Source organism: Xiphophorus hellerii, chromosome 23, assembly GCF_003331165.1.
Source record: "Xiphophorus hellerii strain 12219 chromosome 23, Xiphophorus_hellerii-4.1, whole genome shotgun sequence".
Taxonomy (NCBI): domain Eukaryota; kingdom Metazoa; phylum Chordata; class Actinopteri; order Cyprinodontiformes; family Poeciliidae; genus Xiphophorus; species Xiphophorus hellerii.
In genome coordinates this window covers 7,048,854-7,072,149 of record NC_045694.1, presented here as the reverse complement: position 1 = coordinate 7,072,149, position 23,296 = coordinate 7,048,854, and the positions used below count along the sequence as shown (strand labels likewise).

General features: G+C 38.0%; 1 protein-coding gene across 1 annotated transcript in view; it reads left to right on the top strand.

Moving 5' to 3' along the window:
- kdrl (kinase insert domain receptor like) overlaps nucleotides 1-23,296 on the top strand; it is a 59,504-nt gene that overhangs the window by 19,017 nt on the left and 17,191 nt on the right. Inside the window, 19 exon segments of the mRNA XM_032555049.1 lie at nucleotides 499-649; nucleotides 723-859; nucleotides 940-1,111; nucleotides 1,221-1,347; nucleotides 2,196-2,359; nucleotides 3,949-4,052; nucleotides 4,054-4,112; nucleotides 7,725-7,839; nucleotides 11,384-11,492; nucleotides 12,431-12,721; nucleotides 13,430-13,576; nucleotides 13,779-13,907; nucleotides 16,396-16,502; nucleotides 17,400-17,529; nucleotides 19,249-19,353; nucleotides 20,722-20,835; nucleotides 21,330-21,418; nucleotides 22,318-22,471; nucleotides 23,041-23,138. Of these exon segments, the coding sequence (XP_032410940.1) occupies nucleotides 499-649; nucleotides 723-859; nucleotides 940-1,111; nucleotides 1,221-1,347; nucleotides 2,196-2,359; nucleotides 3,949-4,052; nucleotides 4,054-4,112; nucleotides 7,725-7,839; nucleotides 11,384-11,492; nucleotides 12,431-12,721; nucleotides 13,430-13,576; nucleotides 13,779-13,907; nucleotides 16,396-16,502; nucleotides 17,400-17,529; nucleotides 19,249-19,353; nucleotides 20,722-20,835; nucleotides 21,330-21,418; nucleotides 22,318-22,471; nucleotides 23,041-23,138 (2,502 nt within the window).

The window sequence follows — 23,296 nt, the reverse complement described above, 5'->3', positions numbered from 1 at the left end:
AATGAGCCATGTCAAAAACCTTCCTATTAAGTTGTACTGCACCGTTACCTAGCAACCCCAGCAGAATTCTGCCCGTTACCTAGCAACCCAAGCAAAGCTCCAGCATATTTGGCCATCTAATTTTACCACATTGTTTGCTGGAAAGAGTGTTTTGTTATTGACTTACCATCCAGAAACCACTTGCTGCATTCTTGTTGGTTGTGCAGGAGGCTCTACTGAGCCTTTTCAAAGATGTACGGTTGTATAATTGCGCATGTGTTTGCAGCCATTTTCACGTGCAAGCGTAGGGTTTGGGGACGTGGCCAGCAGCAGCAGCTTATGTTATTCCATAGCATTTCATTATGAAAGGAGCTCAAAATAGGCAGAACTGAGCAGACTAAAATTTCATCATCTAAGAATGATTTTATGCAAAAAAAAAAATTAACTAATATGTTTTATGCATCCTATAGAGCTTCAGTAGGCTGTTTAAAACAAATGACCTTGCCTTTATCACTACAGAATCCAAATCTTTCAAGAGAAACAGATAAAGAGAAGGTGTGGGATCCCAAAGTGGGGTTCAAGATTCCTTATGCTTACTATAAGCTGCTCACCTGCAGCACTGAGGTCGGTGGGATTCAGTTCCACTCCTCCTACATTCCACGTAAATTCTGTAAGTTTAAAATTTTATTCTGAAATTTGCTGAAAATGTAACATTTACTAACATATTTTCCTCCGTTCTCCAGCTACAGATGTAAATGATTTAAAAGTCACACCAGATCGTGTCAAAGTGTTGGTTGGCGACACGCTTGTCCTGAACTGCAGCGGGGAAACCAGCCCAAACGGAAGAATAAAATTCACCTGGGATTTTCTGAGGCTTAAAGTAAGGAAGGCCTGGCTTTGTAAAAGTGGACCGTCAAAACGTACAGTAATGATGTTTATGATGCTTTTTTTCCCCCCCAGGAAAATCGATACCATACGACCAAAGTTGATCTGACACGTGATCGTATTATCAAAATGAGCAAGACTTTGGTGTTGGAAAACATAACAATGGAAGACAGAGGAGTGTATCTCTGCAAAGCTGCGACTGATGCAACAACATACTACAATGCTTCAGCAAGAGTAACTGTCTATGGTAAGCATGATGTAACAGGGGTTCTTCTGTAATGATGTGAGAATAATTTGAATATTATCCGTGTTGGAGTCGGGTTTTTGTTTTATTTATAATTTCTCTTCTGCTGCAGAGCATCCATTCCTCAACATATCTCATAAGCACAGCAATAGCGGCGTAGTGATTGTCCGAGAGGATACAAAGAAGGTTGTGTTGGAGCCCAAAGTCAAAGCGTTGCCACTACCAGACGTGATTTCATGGTAGGTTACCGTTTACAAGAAAACAAGTGGAACAAGGTTTTCTGGTCAGACGAGAACACGGTTTGACCTTACATGCAAGTTCTTTGTATCTGAAAACTAATTGTTCGTCTATGGTGAAACATGGTGGAGGCAGCATCATGCTGTGGGAATGTGTTTTCTTATCCATGAACCAGAAAAAGACTTGAAACTGGGGCAATACCATGGAAAAATGTCTTGTTATAAGTAAAACAATCTGCGAGTGGAACTAGTACTTTAAAAAAAATTATATTAAGTAATTATTTACTTAAAACAAGCTCCTTTATCTTACTAAAAGGTTACTAATAAGTTAGTTTTATCTCAAGTTTAGCAGGATGATTTGCACTGGACCAAAAATACTTGGTTAGATTTTGTTTGTAGCAGTGAGAGCATGTTGACGATCTCCTACACTGCAAAAACACAAAATCAAGTATTTTTGGTCTAGTGCAAATTATCTTAGTAAACTTGAAATAATATGTAGCAAACTAAGTTAGTTTACTAAAATAAGTTAGTAAGCCAACATAATGGAGATTACAAGTTAGTAAACCTGCAGACTAACAGGTTAGTTTACTAAACTTAGGTAACTAAGTCAACTTAGTAAGCTAACTTAGTTTAATAACTTGTAAACTTACAATCTGGTTCAGATCGTAAGTTATTTTTGTCTTATTTCAAGAGCAGTAAAATAGCTGCACTTGAAACTAGACCAAAATACTTTGTAAGATTTTGTGTTTTTGCAGTGTATGCAACTACATTTCAAAAATCTGCTTCAGATAACAATAACAATAAATTATTCAATCATCATGACTACATTTTTTTCTCCCTCCAAATATCAGGTACAAAGACGGCGTCGGCATTTTTAAGAACTCAACCTGCTACAGGATGTCCGGCTACAGCTTGTCCATCCTTGAACTGAAGCAGAGGCACTCTGGGGTCTACACCGTAACCGTGGGCAGCCGGGACGTGTTCAGGAATCTGAGCTACACTCTGATCGTTGAAGGTAGGCCGGCGCTGCGCTGCGCTCTGAGGTAATGCGGACTGAGGCCCAGCTGCTCTGGACGGCAGGTAGCAGCTCCAGAATGAGAGGAATTTGGGGGCTTGTTGTTTCCAGTGCTGGATTGACGTAGCTCGGGCAGCTGTAGTTGATTACTGAGGCTCTTCTGAGGGGCCAGAGCTGCTATTGTGCCGCTCGCATGTGCATACACAGACAGCGCTGCTCACAGAAACAAAATGTCCCATGCAACAAGTACAAGGACCTGGGTTTCAGTGTTTTGATGACTTTATGAGCGATGCTGATGGCCGTTAACACTTGAGGCTGTAAATATTTTAGGCCTGTTATGGGTAGTCTGCTTTCTATAGAGAACAGAGAGGTACTGCTTGCCATGGTGGGGGAGAGAGGGCGCAACCTTTTCTATTGGCTTCTTTAAAGTTTTCTGAGAAATCCCGATGGCGTGCCAAAAAGTGGAAAAATTGGACCCCTTCTGGCGTGTGTAATCTTTATTTATGATCCCTGACTGTTAGGCTTTGTGCCAGTTTTAGTTATCGGAATGACAAAAAAAAGGAAGTGCATCAGACAGAAATAAACAAAAGTAAAGAAATATTTCTGGCAACAATTAGAGAGCTGTGTGGGTTTTGACTGAAGTTATGAACGAGCAATAGATGCTTATCGGATGGATGTGGGATTTTTCACAGTTCATACTTCAACCTTGTACAACTAACAATTATTTAAGTAATTGATTATGCTATCAATCATTCTGATGATTAATCAACTGATTGAATAAAAATGGGTACATTCTGGTTTTTTTTCTTTTGACCACTTAATCCTTTTCTTTGCGATACAGCAACACATTTAAATACTGCAAATAAACAATTCAGTTTCCTTTTTTATGATTAAAAAAATTAAACATTTTATTAAAATGCAATAACGTAGCATTCCTTTGGTGAAGACTTGATCATTTGTAGCAAAAGATGCATCTCCATCTAAAAAATACTTCCAACATCAACATGTGAAATGCTCAATGCTTTCTGCATCAATACAGTTCAGGGCTGATCTGGTGATTATTTATCAATTAACTGATTAATAATTTGATAGCAAAAGGTGCTTAATATGTGTTTTTTTGTTGTTTATTTGGGGGTTTTTTAAATAAAATTTGAACTAGGAGAATCTAAAATTTCCCCCTTGGGGATCAACAAAGTATATTCTTCTCTCTTCTAATCACAACTAATCACTATTAATCACGATTAATCACGATTAATCCTATTAATCATTTCAGCCCTACAGCTTTGTGAATATTTAGGAATTGCTGAGTGATCTGGACAACCTCCTGAGTTGGCACAAGTATCTTGATCTGTTGCTCATTACACGGTTGAATCAATGACCGATGTGAGCTTGAGGTCACAAAAAGGTCGCTCTCTGACCTCCAGCCCCCCGGCTCTCCAGCCGTCCTGCCATTCTTCTTCTGCAAAGTGTCTACAGGACAATTGGACTCAAGGATGCCTTTTTCCCTCTCAGCTATCCATCATGATTGTCATTTTTCATTAAAAGACATTATCGAATACCACAACCTGTTTCTCTCTCTTTCCTCGCAGTTAAGCCGACTATTTCTGAGGCGGAGCTCTCCATCCAGGACGTGCAGCCCTACATGGCTGGCAAGCAGCATCAGCTGACCTGCACCGCCTTCGGCGTGCCGCTACCCCAGCATCACCTGGCTGTGGCAGCCATGTCACACCAGCACAACAGTGAACAGTGAACAGTGAGTCACCATCTTGGCTTTGTTTTCAGTCACATGTTCTGCAGGTTCCCACTCGACAAAAAACTTTACTGGAAGCTAAAACATCAAGTTCACAGAGGTGAGACCAAATCAGTGTTCACTTTATTGTCAAGTCCCAAGTCTGAAACTTGGGATTTCAAGTCCTTTCGAGTCTTCTTTCTTATCAACTGGTTCAGGATTATGATGGGGACAGAGATGATGCTTTCTGACACAGATCCGTGCTCACTATACACCGGCAATCCTGAGCTAACACGCTGCATTTTAAAACGAAAGTGTAGCCTAAATGAACAGAAATCAGGCCAAGGACGCACTTTAAGAATAACTCTCTTCTAAACCTGATTTCATTTAGAATAACAAGAATTTCATGTTCTGTTTCTAAATTTCAGAAAAAAGCTACATCTGTGCACAAACAATCATGATTCCCTTTTTTTATTATTTCAGAAAAAAATATTTATACTGATATTTGAAAGAAAATAGGGGTTTTATCTTTAATTTAAGCTGTAATGAAAGAATGAAATAATTATGACCATCAGATTCACTACAAGCTAAACCAGGTATTAGGAAATGCTTATTATAGGAAACTGAGTCACCGTTCCGCCCTGGGTAGCCAATATTGCAACACATCCACTCTGATTCAGCTCAGTCTGTCCCCGAAGATGACAAATAAATCAAAAGATGGAAACATTCAAGAACTGCCCTCTCCTTTCTGGTCAGTATGTCCGTGGGCTGAATGAGAAACATGGGGGAAATATATTAAATCTCAGATTCCTGGAGCTGAACAGCGCTGAGTGACTTTGCACGAATGCCGGCCTGGAAGTGAACCTGCGAAAAGAATAAATATTAGGACATTTACTGAGGTCCTGGCCTGTTGGGGGTATCAGCAAACCTTGGAGTGCTAAAATCAGGAAAACAATGGGCCATTACATTTGGCATATCAGCCAAATGTAAACGCTGACAAAAACAACAAAGTGGACTGAAGGAGGCTAAATTATGTTTCATGCTAGATGATTTTAATCTGCAAGTTTTTACATGTTCTCCAAGAACAATATGTTATTTATGGATTTCTGATAAATCAAAGCTGAGGTCAAACAAAGTCTGAGTGCAGATCTAAGCATAATCGAGGCTGGCATCAGGAACAGTGGCTGCACTGTGGTGACCAGCTAATGAGACGGAGGAACAACTGCAGCCTGGTGGGAGGCCAATTGCACAAAAATGTTTGTTTTATACAAGCGTCACACAACACAGAATATGTCACTGTAAATCCAAAATATGGCCCTTCAAGCTCATACCTCAATCTTAACGGGGATGTATTATACAAAACGTCTTCCATTTGGATCCCTACTGCTTCTAAAAACAGTCACAGCACTTTAAAAACAAAAACAAAAGCAGCCACATTTACACAATAAGTTAATATTTTTTAGTGTCTGGAAAATGAGCTGTTTTTTTTTTAAAGCCTTCTGAATGTAACTTCATAAATCAGCAGGCACTTCCCCGTTACCTAGCAACCCCAGCGAAATTCCAGAATGTTTGGTCAGCTGGTCTTATATGCATTCAAATGCAAATTCAAAAATACTTTATTGATCTCGAAGGGAAATTAAATGTTGTTGTAACTCATACTAATTCAAATTCTTCAAAGAGTTGTTGTAGGCAGGAAAGATCTCTTGTAAGCAGTCTGTGTTACAACAAATTAGAGGAAGCCTCTGACTGAAGACTCTCTGCTTTCCCCAGATATGCTGTGCCTGAAAAGACTAGTGTTTTATTGTTGACTTGCCATCCAGAAACCACTTGCTGCTTTCTTGTTGGTTGTGCAGAACGCTCCACTTCTGCTTTTCAAAGACGTACGGTTGCATAATTGTGCATCTGTTTGCAGCCATTTTCATGTCCGAGTGTAGACATTGAATTGGTGGGCGTGGCCAGGAGCAGTTTATTTGGGTTTAAAGTGAAAAGAGGCCCTAAAACTGCTCATAGGCAGAACTAAAATCTCCTCATCTAAGAATTATTTAAACTGTACAGAACAGGTTTTGTATTGCCCCTAAACCCACCCTAAACTGTTCAAGGAAGCATAATAGGTCACCTTTAATCTTTTGGAGAAAACTCTGGGATTTAGAGGTGACGAGGGAGCAAAACATGAGGATGTCTTTATCACCAGGCTGAGGAGTTATCAGCTGTTCCCAGCTGACCGTCGAGGTTTAGGATCGGCCTTATCTCCTCAGTCCAGAGTGCAGTGATTCCTGTACGTGGCGGTGCACAGCCCTTCCTGTCGCTACTGCTGTTTCCTCCTCTCCTTTTTGCCTCATCAGGTTAATTGTTCACCACGAGCAGTGAAGGGTTTCAGGGATGAGGTTTAGGGGAGGTTGGCTCAAATCAAATTCTCAGACCCAATCCAGACCTGGACTGTTCCCAGATAGTTTTCTCTCAAAGGAGTCACTCAGTTTAATGAGCAACTTCTTTGCATTTTGGGTTGTAGCTCATGATAGGCGTTTTCATGTTTGACGGACACTGAAAATAATTTAAAAGCAGTGGAAAGGGATGCTGTGGTGGCGCAGGCGTTAAGCACAACCCACATATGGAGGCCTTAGTCCTCGACACGGCTGTCACAGGTTCGATTCCCGGCCTGCTGACGTTTGCCACAGTGTCTTCCCCCTTCTCTCATTACCCACTTTCCTGTCAATTCACTAAATAAAGGCCACTAGAGCCAATAAAACAAACAAAAAGCGTGGAAGGAAAAACAATCAAAGCAAAAGATTGTTGAATTATCCATCACAGACAAAAGTGGTGAATTCAAAGTCCACAGCTTAGATTTAGTTAATAAAATTAAGATTTATATGATGTTTTTCCTTTAATGAGTTGGAGACTTAGGGGAACCTTATGGAGAGATTTAAAAAGACTCTGTTGAGAGTCCAGTCTGTCTGTAATCCACCACATTGAAACCAAATTAGTTTCCGTCAGTACAAGTCTGTTTTATAGTAGTGACTGATGCAAGTCTCACTTTTCTCTACATTATCAGCCAGTGTTTTACTCCTGAGATTTAAACCTAGATGACATTATTCTGACAACACCTTTCATGCAATTTAAACTCTGTTCACTGTTAGTTTCCTCATAAGAACATTTTTACCTAAACAATTGTTTCTAAGCTTATGGATATTTTGCACTGACTACAAACACATAAACAGCAGAAAATGTTGTGTAGTTTACACTTTATGCTCACAAACAACAGCTGTGGTCTTGCTGTTGAATCATTGCTCAATTTATCTTTCCTAATTCACTCATGTTCATAATCTTTGTTGCAAAACTGCTTGTTAGACCCACATCTATATCACCAATGAGTATCCAGAGATCTTTTTAAAATAAATAAACCAAGTTTGATGTGCAATAGTTATTTTAACATTGCAGACTGGAAAGGGTTTTTGTAAAACACAGCTTTGAAAAACACAGAAAAGGTCAGTTATGATCTATAAATGTTTCAACTGTTCTTATTTCTCTAGAATATGATGCTATTTCCTGTTTAGCATTCTATTGATCTAATCTTTGCAGGATAAGTTTGCATCACTGAAAATGCAACATATAGAGTTTTAAAACTTCTTTTCTTTGCAGATGCATCTCCGACAATGACCCAGTCCTGGTGACGCTTAATGAACAAAGTAATAATTTCCACAACTTGATCGCCAGTATAAATGTCGAGACAGAACTGGTCCAAGAAAAAAACAAGGTGTGTACTAAATTATTCATTTCTAAACAGCTGATGATTAATTGGTTAATTTTATAATCCTGTGTGACCACAAACAACTAAATATCCTCCGCTCCCTTAATCAGCACAAAACCTGTTTATCTTCATCTATGCAGTTAAAGAGACGTGATTTATTCCAGGAATACTCAGGAAAACATGAGATACTTAGGCTGCTTTATTGCTATAGGCATATAAAAGCCTCAGCCAACTTAAACACAAAATTTCAACACCCAGTGACAGTTTGAGAGAGAGAAAAATATCTTCAGACCATAAAAATGCAGCAGAGAAAATACTTGCACTGCTTTTAACATCTGACTGACATCTGAATGACTTTTCGCTGAGTTCAAACACAGAGCTGCTGCGCAAATCCATCTGATTCAAATGAAGTCTGCACGCATTCAGTCCTACAGCTTGTGAGAAGTCACACTCTGAAACACGTGTGCATTTCATTTATTCGGGACGTCCGTGCATTTGACCTCTAAACGGCAACGCCTGAGGCTAGCAGTCAGCTAACCTCATTGCAAAAAGACAAAATCTCACCAAGTATTTTTGATCTAGTTTCTAGTGACAATGCCTTATTGCACTTGAAATAAAACTTCAGCAAGATACTGGTGCTGGTTTAAGTCAATAATTGCTTAATATTAATGAAAAAGTACAAGTTCCACTAGTGAAATGCTGGTTTTACCGCAGCATGCGCTGTACAATGGCTGCTGGAAAAGACAAGTGTTTTGTTGTTGACTTAAAATCCAGAAACCTCTTGCTGCTTTCTTGTTGGTTGTGCAGGAGGCTCTACACTGTAAAACATTTAAAGGTGGATTAACTTGAACATGAAATTCCACCTGCTGCCTTTTAAATGCAATTTAAGTCAACAAGACAATTGTGCTCAGAAATTAACATCCATGAAGTTGATTTAACAACAAGACACAAGTTGTCTAAACATTATTTTCAAGTTTTGATATATTTAATTATTCATTAGTTAATGATTAATCTTGAATTGTGAGTTTTCACTTAATTTTGCAATTTAAACCAAATAAATTTTTTACATTCTGGAAAATAAAAAACTGTCTTCACCCAGTTAAACAGCCACATTTCTCTATTATTTTTACTCACGATATCAAGTTACAATTATTTATTTTACTTCAGAATAATTAAAATTCTTGTTTCAAATTGCATGAATAAAATTCCTGATCTGATAATGAATTTTATTAAACATCACAATGAATTCAAAACATTTCAAAAACATTTAGTGTGAATAGAACATTGTCCGCTTTAAAATAAACATTTGCCTTAATAAAACACAAGAGTCAGATCAATGAAACGCACAGGATACAGAAACATGCCTGCTAAGCATTCTGGGAAATAGTTCCCACTCCTGTCTTTTTCTTCTTTCCTAAAAACGTTAGTTTATTCAACTCTTGGAGGTTTGACAAAAGTTAACACAACTTATTACTGTAAGTTTATCTTTCACAAACTCACATATTTAGATTGACAAAGTAGGAGATAGCAGACATGACTAAATGTGTCAAATAAATGTTTTACAGTGTAGTTCTGCTCTTCAAAAATGTATGGTTGTATAATTAATTTCATTCTGAAATGAACTCAAAATAAGCAGAACCGATCATCCAAGAATGATTTTGTTCAAAAAATAAAAAGCATAATGAACATGTTTTGTGTTGCCCATAAACCAATCCTAACCTGTTCAAGGAAGAAGAATAGGTCACCTTTAATTAACTGTAAATTTATCAAAAGGCACTGTGCATCACTTCTAATATTTCCTTGACATTAATGGGGCAGGCATAACTAATTTACACATGCTTGTGGCCAGTCGCTGGTATTTTATGAGGGTTAGGACTGAGGGTCAATGATAACAAGCCGCGGTTTAAAGAGCGAGGGATTTGTTGGCAGCAAATTCCTCTCTGTCAGCCCACATAAATCGTGCCGGCCCGTGAATAAGAACACAGTCGGGGCCGGGCCTCGGAGCGGGCCCAGTGGAAAGGCGAAGCTCGCCCAACTCACAGTATGAGGGAAGACGTTGGCCTGGGGGGCAGGGGGGTCACGGTGCGTCTGGTCAGGTCACCTCTTGAGGAGTGTGAATGTTTTCAATCTCAGGTTGCATCATGGAGGGTAACATAATACGATAAGACCATGTTTTCACAGATGACATTTCAGCCTGGATTGGCCGACACGATCCAACTTTAATCTTTCAGTGCTGCCTGGACGTTTTAAGGGGCTGAAACGGGTTAATTTCGTCTAGAGCGAACACAATGGCAGTCCAGGAAGTTATGACCCAGCATACACCAGACAATCCTCCTCATTGTAGCTCAGTGCCAAAGAAAACAGATGTTCCCAAAAATGTTAAACAGAACCCACAGCCATCTGGCTCTCATCCAAGCTGCAGTTATTATTTTGTCTATCTAAACCATTAAAATGTTGTATTTTTTGTAAATTGAGTATGTCATTAGTGCTGCTTTCCAGGAAATGCACACTGTGCCCCAGCTCTAGGCCTGTAGCAAAGGTTTGAGGGTGACTCAGTGGGCTTTAAAAATCCAGATGCATCCGTTCATTAGCATCAGGACTGATGAATGCACAAGTACAGCCCACTGAAATAGACTAATGCAGGCAAGTAGTGATTGGACAGCGTTTAGGTAAATGTTCAACGTAAAATGAAAATCTAGAAATCTTCTCTGGAAATGTGTGGAATTTAGAAATGAAGAATCTGTGTTGATACTGAGATTAAATAACACAGAAACTGGTTGGAGGTTTGATGATCTCCCTGTGAATGGGTGGACCCTCTCTGGGTACTCCAGCTTCCTCTCACCTTCTTAAACCATGTCAGGTTAACTGGTTGATCTAAAGTGTACTGATTTATACTTACACTGGATTCAGGTTTGTGATATCACATTAACGGTTAAATACGAAACCCCGCCGCATTTTTCAGATTTTTATTTGTATCACATATATTTTTTATTTTATTATAGTTATAGCTAGATTCCTGGTATGAATACAAAATCAAACTATATTTTCTCTTTTCTTTTCTTTAAATAAAGAACAATGTGTAAAAAAAATAAGACACATCAAAAAAAGGAGGCTGGATTAAATACATTTATACTTTTATATTTAGAAAACTGTACAAATAATTATCTAAATATATATTATGCTATTTGAATTATGAATGTGAACATGTTTGACATAAATAAGTGAACTAAACTAAAGTAAACTAAATTGAACAGAAATAAAGTGAAATAAATTAATTTAAATTGAACTGAACCAAAGTAAACTAAACTAGAGCAAATTGAACTAAAGTAAAGTGAATTAAAGTACAACTCACTTTAATCTACTGAACTGAACTGAACTAAAGTAAACTGAACTGAGTAAAGTAAATAAAAGTGAACTAAATATTGAAGTTGGATAATTTGCTACATGACAACTTGTAGCTTTCTTGGTGACCGAAGCGTAAAAGAGAATATTCTTTATAATTCTGATAATCTGTTTAATTATTGATTTTAATCTGAATCATCTCTCGTAGACTGTGAGCACCCTGGTGATCAGAGAGGCTCGCGTGTCTGGACTTTACCTCTGCCAGGCCCAGAACAAACTCGGCACTTCCCACATGACTCTCCCATTCTACGTTAATGGTAAGTGTCGCTCAAAAAAATCGATCAAAAATTGTTTCAGCACTAATTGCAAAGCGCTGGATTATTTCAAATGGACTGCAGTGCTCGCTTTAATGAACTGCAAGAGCGGGAAAGGAATGCACAGATTGTGTTGTGCAATAAAGAGACCAGAGGGGGGCATTAATTGAAAACATCTTCCACTGTAGCTGAACGGCCCGAAAGGGGGAAGAGAGGCGAACGTGTCCTGAGCCATATGGGGCGCTGTAACGGCACGCGTTTAAAAACAACCGTGAATAACTGCATTCCTGCTCCGGTGCCAGCAGGTCATTCCTCTTTCTCTCTCAGCCCGTGTGCACGAGTGCGAGTTTCCTTTTTATGTGCATCTGAGCGTTTCCAAATGTTTCCCAAAAGGTTGTCTGTTGAGACGGTTATGTAATAACAGCAGAGATGAGGTGTTGGAATAAAGCAAAACACTTTTATGATTTTTTTAATCAAACTTGAGCAAATCACTTCTCCTTATGAGCAGAAAAAGCTTTTAGAAATTGAATAACCTGCAGGGTTATTCGATTCCCAGGAGGCACTCGGCTCTCCTCCTGAGGTGAGGAAGATGGAGAAAGAAGAAAAAAGAGAAGAGGACAATTGTAATAACATCTGTCTTCAGAGGACAGAGAATGCTTTCCAACAAAACTGAATAAACAAGCACAGTCTGGTTCCCGTGGGTCACATAGTCAGTCTAGCTCCAGTTGGAGCACAGAAGTGCCGTCAGCCACGCTTTTCGCCAACGTGCTTCCAATTAATGGTGATTAAACAGGAAACAACTTCAAATGTGACATTCCTTCTCTTCTGACAAGCGGTTTATGGTTTAAAGAGCACGGCTAGTGCATAATACTGCTGACGGCTGAACACCTTTGTAGCTGGGGAAGATTTATGAAAATGATGCAAAGTTTTCTTCTGTTTAGATGAACCGGAGGAAGTCACCATCGAACCTCGAGCAGCCATAGAGGGAGACGACGTCACCCTGACCTGTAGGGCGACCCGTTACCTCTACACAGGCCTGCGGTGGCTGGACTCCAGGAATAAAACAATCACCACTGACGTATCCAACCTCCGGGTGGACCGATACTCCATTTCCATGTCTCTCAATGTGAGCAATGTGTCCGAAAGCAGCACCGCAGGGTACCAGTGCTACGCATACAAGCTGCCGAAACCGAAAAAGTCCAAAGTCAAGATGGCCGCCTTGGAGTTGAAAGGTAAGAAACGACATTTCCATCCTGTCTGAGTGTTTATGTCAAATAAAGTACCACAAGACAGGATCTTAATTTGAATAGAAATAGTTAATGTGTCAATAATTAAATATATAATTAAGTAAACATGCATGAAATGTACTACTTAATGTTTAAATCATGTTTATATTTATTTTATGGTTCCTGTGCCAAGAAATAATTTAAACTTTCACCACAGTTTGTTAGATAAACTTTAACATCTGATTGGTCGCCATGAACAGCATGTCAGCTTCAGTCCAATCGGATTTCAAGAGTAGTGGTAGCCCCGCCCACTACTTCTGAGTATGGATAACATTAATTCAGTATGTGTTGCAACAGGACAGTGTAATAATTAAATAGTGGAATTGGTGCACATGATTTTTGTGAATGAAATAAACATTTATTTAACCTATGCATTATGCTCATACTGCATATTGCTTTTGTGAAACTTTATATCTGCTACTCCAAATGTCCCTTTTGCTGGGCTTCAATAAAGATTGTTTCTATTTCTAAATTAGTTTATTTTAATTGACTATTGACACATTTAACTACCGTACTCAAGGACAAACTAATTTAGTCAGATAATTTTGGCACTTTTGGACTTCCATACTGTTGCTTACTCCAGCACAGGTTGTTGGAATGTTTTCTCTAAGTTAATTGCATCTCCGATTGAATTTTCTGCTCATTTTGATGCAGAGCGGAAGCGGCCATTGCTCAGCCAGAATCTGACCAATCAGGACGTGAACAGCAGCAGCACCCTGGTGTTGGGTTGCTTTGCTTCGGGGGTTCCTCGTCCGCTGATCCGGTGGTACAAAAATGGTGTTGAAGTGGAAGAGAGTCCAGGTATTTTTCAGAATAACGCCACATAACATGATATGATGCAAATTTTATTTCATTTTTCAACTCTAAAGCATCAATGTATGCAAACTTTGTTGGTGGTGTTATTTGTGAGATGCAGAAATCATTTCATCTGCACATCCTGAGTGCAGGGAATCGTGTTTTTCATATTAAAATACCACAATCAGCTCAAAGCTTTGTGTTGCAGGGGTATCGCTGGGAGAAAACGGCACCCTCATCATCGAAAGGGTGAAGAAAGACGACGAGGGCCGGTACGAGTGTGTGGCCCAAAACGCTGAGGGATTCGCCAAAACGAGCGCCGTCGTCACTGTGCTGGGTGAGTCCGTCTCTCTGCAGAGACAGAGGAGAAAAACATCAGCTCAGTAGATCAGATCAAACAGACCAATTAGTCCAAGCAGCAAGGCCGGAGCTTTTTTCTTTTCTTTTTTTTTTATCTCCACATCCCAGGGTATCAAAGAGGCCGTTCTGGCCTCCTGTTTTCTTTTCATCACTGCAAATAGCTTTGGCCTGACTTTAGTGAGGAAAAATGGCCCCTGACGGAAAACTGGCAGCTGCCAGGAATGCCAAGTGAATTCCTTCATGGGTTTTATGATCAAGGTTTTGGCTGTGAGCGTTTCTATAGAGGCCATAACCTCTGTGGAGTATTCAGAGTGTCACTAATGACTGTGTTTTACAATACGGCGTAAATTTAGATCAGCAAGAAATCCAAAAAGTGGATGAGTTTATATATCTGGGTGTCATTCTGGATTCTCATCGTAACTTTGAGGAATTTAAGAGCAGCCTAAACTGTTTTTATGTTATAAGATCATTTTCATGTGAAAAAATTTCCTTTTTTTAAAATTGACTTTTAAATGTCTTGTCATGGAGTTAGTGAGCAGAATGATTTGAAGAAAGGAGTTGTAACTAGAGATGAAGTTAACGGAAATAAAACATACAGCTCTGGAAAAAAATTAAGAGACCATTTAAAATGATCAGTTTATCTGATTTTACTCTTTACAGGTACATATTTGAGTAAAATGAACATTGTTCTTTTATTCTATGAACTACTGACAAAATGTCTCCGAAAGGTCCAAGCAAACATTTTGTATTTATTTGCAGAAATTGAGAAATGGTTAAAATAATGAAAAAGATGCAGTTCTTTCAGGCCTCACATAATGCAAAGAAAACAAGTTTATATTTATTTAGAAACAACACCACTAATGTTTTAACTCAAGAAGAGTTCAGAAATCAATATTTGGTGGAATAACCAGGAGGTTCTCAATGGGAACCTACTCTGCTGTGGATAAGTAGCTTTCTCTGATATGTATCTTCATATTTTTCTTGTCTAACCAAGGCCTGGGTTTGCAAATTAGCCTGTGGCTAGAAAACATTTCTACAAAACTGAACAGAACAAACATAGAGAAGAGACTCCAGTTAACAATGAATCAATTACTAAATTAGTTGATTGCTATTTCAATTATAGACTCATCACAGTTAATCTGATTAATTGTTTCAGCATTAGTGATCTGCAGGAACAGGGAATAAATTAGAGGAGCTAAAAACAAAGCAAAATACTCAAGACATGAGGATCTGATCAAAATATGCAGGCAGATCTACAATGGAAAGGTCTAAATTAAAGCATTTTTGTCTGCTAGAATGGCCCAGTCAAAGTTCAGACATAAATCCTGTTAAGAATCAGTCTTAAAGCTGCAATATGTAACTTTTACATAAAAATATGTTTTATGTATATCTGTTAAAACTGTCACTATGTTGTGACAGTGTCATAATCCTCCATTACCTCTCTGAGCTACTTGTCCTGTCTTAAGAACTGCACAGCTTCCGGTCAAAAAGAACCTCTCAGAGCCAGGAGGAGGGTCTTATCGCTGTCAATCAATGTTGTGAACGTGTTGCTAAATGTGCTGACGAAGAAGAAACAACTCACCAATACAGGAAAATCATTTATCCACCATTATTGATGCTCATGCTAACACTGCTGAAGCTCTAGTCGTAGCACAGAGCATGATTGACAGCGCTAAGACCCGCCTCCTGGCTCTGATTGGTTGTTTCTAGTTAGCACTGGTAGAAGGCAGAGGAGCTTGATTTTTTTTCTCAGTTTATTTGTCTCATATTATACTATGACACTATAGTGACAGTTTCAACAAATATGTAAAAAATATTTTTTCTTATAAAAGTTACTGCAGCTTTAAGATTTTAAAATGGATCCCATTCATCCAATTTTGTAAAGAAGATCGTCTTTAAACATTTCAGTCCGTAGATTAGCATCCTATTTCACAATTATATGCTACTTTGTCCCAGATAAATACATCCCATTACGTAGTTGCATCGTGAACAAAATGTGGAAAAGAGTAATTTTGCACAACACTGCAACTGATTAAGCCGTTCAGTCTTTCTTTAATTAAGATTTATAGTTGTCCTTTCTGTGTGAATGTTAGTCAGAGACTGGAAAATAAACGGTTAGTGATTGCACGAATTACTTCAAAAACAATGTTTGAAGGAAAAATCCTTGGAAGAAATGCGGCGTGTTTGCTCCACGCAAAAATGTGATTCCACCTCCTTTTTTTCTGTACATCCACAGGAAAATGTCAAGGAACAAGTAAACAAAACAGAGAAAGAATGTCTTGACATAAAAAGCGTTGGTGACTTCAGGCAACAACAGCGATTTTTATTTGTAAATTTGCAACAGACGGTTTAGGTTTTGATGGTAAATTCTCCAAATACCTCCTGTTAACAATCGAATTGAAAAGCGTGCGCCGATTTCACAGGCCAGGCATCCAGGCAGCTGACGACAGCTCTTCTCTTTCCAGGAGATGAAAGCAAGTCAAACATTGAGGTCATAATTTTGGTGTGCACCGGAGCTGCTGCCACGTTCCTCTGGATTATGCTCATCCTGTTCATCCGAAAGCTGAGGAAGGTAAGAGCGGTGCAGCTTCAATTCTGTGGAAGTGGATTCTTCCTCTAAATGGAAACCAATTTGGTTTGCAGACATCACTAACCCACGCTGGGTTGTGACACAATTTAACACTGAATGATGCATTTAGCTGCTTTTCTAAACGTTTGTGTTCAGCTGAGTCATGTGGAAACAATACATCTCAGCCTTTTTTTCTGCCTCATCGCTCAAAATGAAGCCTAAGATGTAAGAAACTATTAAAATAACTTATTTAAGTGCTGAGCAGAGCACTAAACAGAAATAAAACTAAAGTAATTGGGCCTAAAGAGGAACAACAATCATCAGCAGCAGTTATAGTTACACTGTAAAACGTCTGAGTGTCATTTAGTTGTGTCTGCTGTCTTCTGCTCTTTAAGTCAAATAAATTTGGCCAGTTTTAGATTTTGAACCTAAATGTGAGTTTGTGAAAGATAAACTTACAGTAGCGAGTTGGGTTAACATTTTATACATTTTCTCAAACCTCCCAGAGTTGAATAAACTAGCGTTTTTAGTTTTTAAAAAACTGAAAGAAGAAACATGCAGGACTGGGAACTATTTCCCAGAATGCTTAGCGGCATGTTTTTGTATCCCGAGATGGAAGTGCGTTACATTGATCTGACTCTTGTGTTTTATTAAGGCAAATGCTTATTTTAAAGCAGATAATGTTCTATTCACACTAAATGTTTTTGATGTTTAGTAAAATTCATTATCAGATCAGAAATTTTGTTCCTGCAATTTGAAACAATAATTTAAATTATTCAAAGGTAAAATAAGTAGTTAATTTAAAGTGAAGTGTCTGCTTGCTCAAATGTTTTATTCAGCTAAACTAGATGATAATAAAAACTATAGATAATCGTTATGATTCTTCTGTTTCCTTTTCAGCAGCCAGCACACTATAAGATGGGTCCGTCCATCATCATCGATCCTGATGAGTATCCTCTCGATGAGCAACACGATCTTCTTCAGTATGACAGCAGCAAATGGGAGTTTCCTCGTGACCGCCTGCGTCTCGGTGAGCTGCAGTAACAAAAAATAAATACTCAGAAAATTCAATATTTCAACAAAAAAATTACCTTAACACAGTCTCTGATTTGTTTTTGCATCGTAATTGATACATAATGCATTTATGGTCATGAATTTATCATTTTTCCCAACCAAAAGAATATTGATTATGTGTCACTGATCTATAAAATGTGCTAAAATAAACTTCATGAAGGTTTTTCAGTTCTGAACATGATTGAGAGCAACAGGCCTTGTAAGTTTTAGTCAGAACGTTTATACTATTAGGGCCATTAAAGTCACGAATGGGACAATTGGGACATGTGAGTCACTGCAATGTTTAACGTAGGGTCAGTTTTTGCTTGGCAATCCAGATATGTCTGTAATGGTGCGATGTGAGATCCCAAGGTGTGAACAACCCAAACACTGAGCTGAGCAGAGGATAGAGCTGTGACTCACTCATCTTAATCGCCTAAGCAGCCCAATTAGTGTCATTACTGCAACTCATAATCCTGTTTCTGGCAACCATGTTTAAAACTAAAGACGTTTTGGATGAAAGGTGAAAAATCCTCAAGAAACATTAGAAGTCGTCCAGTCCCCCTCTGCTTTATTACTAAGAAGGCAAGAATAGGATTCAGTTTGGAGGCTTTTTGAAAACGGTGCCAACTTTTTTAAGAGGCAGAGGTCTCGAAAATCACGCGTCATTTGCCAATTCTTAGTGTTTAACTGAGTGTGCATGCAATGGCTCTTAAATATTTCCGACACCTTTGTTGAAAACGGAACGTTTTGTCCCCTTAATGTGACACCTGTCCTGCACAATTCATATAAAAACAAACACATTTATAACAGGAAATTTAATGCAAAAAATACAAGTACACACTTCATTAAACCTACCTCTGAAGCACCTTTTGAATCACTATCATCATTTAGCATTCTTTATTTTACACCAGCCATCAATTGTTTGAGCATTTGCATTGCCTAGGTAAAGTCAGAGTTTGTAGAAAAGTGACAAATAATCAGCAGGATCTGATTGTATGAAGTTTCAGTCAAGAGAAGAGTATAAAAAAGTTGATTTGATTTGATTCTTTCCAGAAATGTCACAACCATTGTGTTGAGCATTTCCCCATTAACACTAATATGATTGTTTGTTGGGATGTGGAGTCACCTGTCCTCATAATCTGACAGACCTGGGGAAATCAACATTAAGGAGTTATTGACTGAAAACAAAAAAAGTTACTTCTAAGTTGGTATTTGCGCTATAAATAATACCAAAAATACTTGGTAAGATTTGATTTTTCCATATTGCATGTTTACAGATGTGCATACTTAACACAGCCAAGTTATTTATCAACAAAAAAATAACCGTAACACACACACAAAGTTGAGTTCTTCTACTTCTAACAGATTTATTTGTTTGAGATGATCTGTCAGGAAGAAACACTATGAAGGGGTAAAAGGTAATTGTAGAAGCTGTTCATCGTGAGTGCCATTAAGATAGATGGCAGAGGAATCGCATCGCTCTGCAGCTGCACAGTTGAGTACATCACTTAACACTGACCTGCACTGTCGGCCCGGCTTAAGTGCACCATAAATTAATCTCTAAACACTAGAATATCAAAGCCTCCGTATGTTTTCTGCAACCTTAACGTTTGTTTTTCTTTGTATGCTTGGTTATTTATCCCCAGGGAGTCTGATTTAAATCCTCTTCTGACATATTTGATTTCCTTATCAGGTAAAACTCTCGGCCACGGAGCTTTTGGAAAGGTCGTCGAGGCATCTGCTTTTGGGATTGACAAGCTCTCAACATGCAAGACTGTTGCAGTAAAAATGCTTAAAGGTAGGAATAAAACAGATTAAAAACAAGCTATGAATAAAGAGAAAACTTGAAAAACATCAGTTCCTTGGGTTAAGTGAGTAACCAAATGAATTTCTCTTCTCAAAAAAACATGTGCAACTGGTGTTTGTGTGACTTAATAGTTCAAAGCAAAGAATTAGAGATGTGTTTGTTGCAGAGGGAGGCAGAGCTAAAGGCTAAGACCTCTAACCTTGCAGCTAATGTAGGGCTTGAGTAAGCGTTCTTCACATCTGCAGGTGAAGAAAAGTTCAAAAGTGCAAGAAATGAGAGCAAAACTATCAACAAATCTTCAAACTTTCTTATTCTATTCTTTGGAAACTTGTCACTGGTTTAGTTGTGGTTTAAAGTATTATGAAGGGTCTTTACTTTTTCAAATATTTCCAGTGAGTTACATCTGCATCAAAGTTAAAACAGGCAGCCAAATTAAAAAAAAAAAATCAGTTTTATTACTTAAGAGTTAACCAATAGACCAGAAAGTGAAAATCAAACATCAACATTACGGCTCTCAGCTGCACTTATTGTCTGCTGTCTTATCTTTGTGAATCATGTCTGGGGATAAATCACAGACTGTGAGAGAAAAAGTGGATGCAGGTCAGATTTAATGGAAAGCAGCAGCTTTGTGACTTCAGACTGCATGGCTGCTTTTGTCTCATAAATCTGATGTTGACCAAAGCAGCAGACTAAAAGTCTTGATTTGTATATTTCAAGACATTGTTATTGTTTAAATTTACCGCAATCAGATATGTAATCTAAGCACACATACTTATCTTATTTTTGTCTGGATTTATTTGTTTGAGTTGTGATTAAATCTATTAAGAGCTGCTTCATAAATCCTGTAAGAATGTATCCTTTATTTATCTTAGTTTTTTATCCAGTTTTGTCTACATACTTGCAAATTGCAAACATATCTATTTCAGACTGTACAAAATCCATGAAACTATAGACAAATTTAATCTTCAAGCTCTCAAGCATTCAGAAACTTTTGTTTTAATCTTCATAAAGATGCAGATTAAAGTAAACAAGTTGCAAACAGAAAGTGAAAAACAATTTTGGTAAAATTTTGATAAATGAAGAATTGAAAAAATGTAACTTACAAACATAAATCTGTTAAATTGTACTTAAAAACTGGGAAAATCATAAAATTATTATAGTTAAAATGGTAGGGAAAATTGTTAAAAATGTTATATATATATAGATATATATATACAAGCACCTTGTTCTCATTGTTGATACCGTGGAGGTTGTCTGTTTCTCTTTTTAAAAAAATATTTTTAGGAAGGTTTTCAAGAGACCCATCAAGGTTAAAAAAACCGGTGTAATGATATTTACTGAAGTTGTCTGTTTTTGCAGATGGCGCTACATCGAATGAGCGTAAAGCTCTGATGTCGGAGTTAAAGATCCTGATCCACATCGGCAACCACCTGAATGTGGTCAACCTGCTGGGAGCCTGCACCAAGCCTGGAGGTGAGCTTTACACTGCAAAAACACAAAATGTTACCAAGTATTTTTGGTCCAGTTTTTAGTGTAAATATCTCAGTGCCCTTGAAATAAGACAAACTAACTTAAAAGTAACTTTTCAGCAAGAAATAGGAATTGATTTTAAACAAATAATTCCTTAAAATTGATGAGATGTACTGGTTCCACTAGCAGATTATTTCAAGGAAAAGATGTTTTATTATAAGTCAAATAATCTGCCAGTGGGTTTAATATTTTTTAATAAACATTAAGGAATTATTGACTCTAGACAAGCTCCTATTTCTTGCTGAAAAGTTGCTATTAAGTTAGTTTTGCCTTATTTAAAGTGTACTGACATGCAGTAGAAACTAGACTAAAGATACTTGGTAAGATTCTCTGTTTTTGCAATCCAGAGGGTGTTTAGAGATGAGCAGACCTGTAACAAAATCATAATCAGGTTGTAGATTAAAAATATCAATAATCACAAGAACTGTGTTTAACAGGACGTTTAATGATGATTGTGGAGTTCTGCAAATACGGCAACTTGTCCATCTACCTGAGAAGCAAAAGAGACGACTTTCTTGTCTACAAGGTGAGTTTACTTCTTTCTCTTCCTGCACTGCAAAAACAAAAATCTTACCAAAATCTTACAGGACATTTTCCCCAGGTTTTAACTTAAATGTTTTGTTGCACTGACTGGAAGATTATTTTACTTATAGTTAATACCTTTTAAGGAAGCTACTATGTCTTGCTGAAAGTTAGTTTTGTCTTATTTTATGTGTACTAAGAGATTTGCACTAGAAAGTACACCAAAATTATTCAGTATGATGTTTGCAGGGTAGGGCCATATTTTCTCCAGGGAATCCTTTTCATCCAAGAAATAAAATAATTTTAAGGACTTCAACATATTTTTACTCAAGTAAGAGTAAAAAGTATTTGGTAAATCAATCAACTCAAGTACTGAATGACTGATCAAATTATCAAAATTTAAAAATTACATAATCAGATAATATAAAGTTAAATGGACATTTTGGTATTTTAAGGACCAAAAATACAATAATTTATATGAATAACATAAAATAACACAAACAGGCAAATTAAAATTTTTCCAAATCGTTTTTTCTTTTCAATAAAAAACTTTAAACTTTAATAGAAATTGCAGGTGTGTGTCTGGTGAATATTTGGTTAAAACATGTTTGTTTTTCATTCAGTGGGTAGAGAATCCAGAAATTGTATTAAATAAGAATAGAAATACTTCATAATAAAATTACTATAAAGTAAAAGTTAGTCGAGTAAATGTAACTAGTTACTATCCCAAAAAGTTACTCATAAGGTAGTTTTGTCTTATTTCAAGTGTAGTAAGATCTTTGTGCACTAGAAACCAAAAATACTTTGAGATTTTGTGCTTTTGCATTGTGATCTTCTGATCTAAACATTAATCAGCGTGTCAGCTGCAGTCTTTAACTCTATGGTTGTTCTTGATGCGGTCAGCGTCAGGACGGTAAGGTGTTGTCAGCGGGATCGGGCTGCGAGCTGAGCGAGCTGATGAAGCGCCGCCTGGAGAGCGTGGCCAGCACCGGAAGCTCGGCCAGCTCCGGCTTTAACGAAGATAAGAGCTACTGCGACTCGGAGGAAGAGGAAGAAGGTAAAAAGGCCAAGCCCGTTTCTGGAACGAGAGCTCCCCGCAGATTGTTTTCAGGTCTGATGGGACGTTTCCTCCCCCTGACCGGCAGTACAATCGCTGCAGCGGGAGCCGCTGTCACCCCACTGAGTCTGGGGAGGCGTCTGTTTGTTTTCCTGTCGGGCTCAGCATGCCGGACTTTTTATTTCCGAAGTGTTATTTCAGATCTGATTAGCTGTTTACTCAGGTGGAGAGGTGGAAGGACTCCTGAGAAGCTACTCAACAGACGAGGCTCATTACCACACATTTCACCTGACATCTTGTTAGAAAACACAAAAGAAGCAGTTTTGATCTCTCATCTGTTTTGATCTTTTAAAGAAAAGGAAACAGGACATCACTTTAAGTTGACTTGTTGTCTTTACCTTTGTTCCTCCCACGGGAAGTTTTATCTTGTCTGATTTATCTGGCAGGTGTACGAGGCTGAACACACCGAATGCTTTGAAAAAACAGCCCTAGATGAGGAGATTTAGCTGCTTTGGATGTTGGAAAAATCACCCTAGATGGAAAAACACTTTATGCTTTTCATTTTACAGAACCGGAAGATTTATACAAGAGAGTTCTGACGCTGGAGGATCTGATCTGCTACAGTTTTCAAGTTGCAAAAGGCATGGAGTTCTTGGCGTCACGCAAGGTATTCCCTTCTGCAGTCGCTTGTGCACAAGCATAAACAATTTGAGAACCAATTCTCATTTAAAAACATGACATGGATTTATGTGGAGTTTAATTGAGAACGTGAAAATGTTGAAAAGTGTATTTTGCATATGTTTTCAGACAGCAAACATACATAGT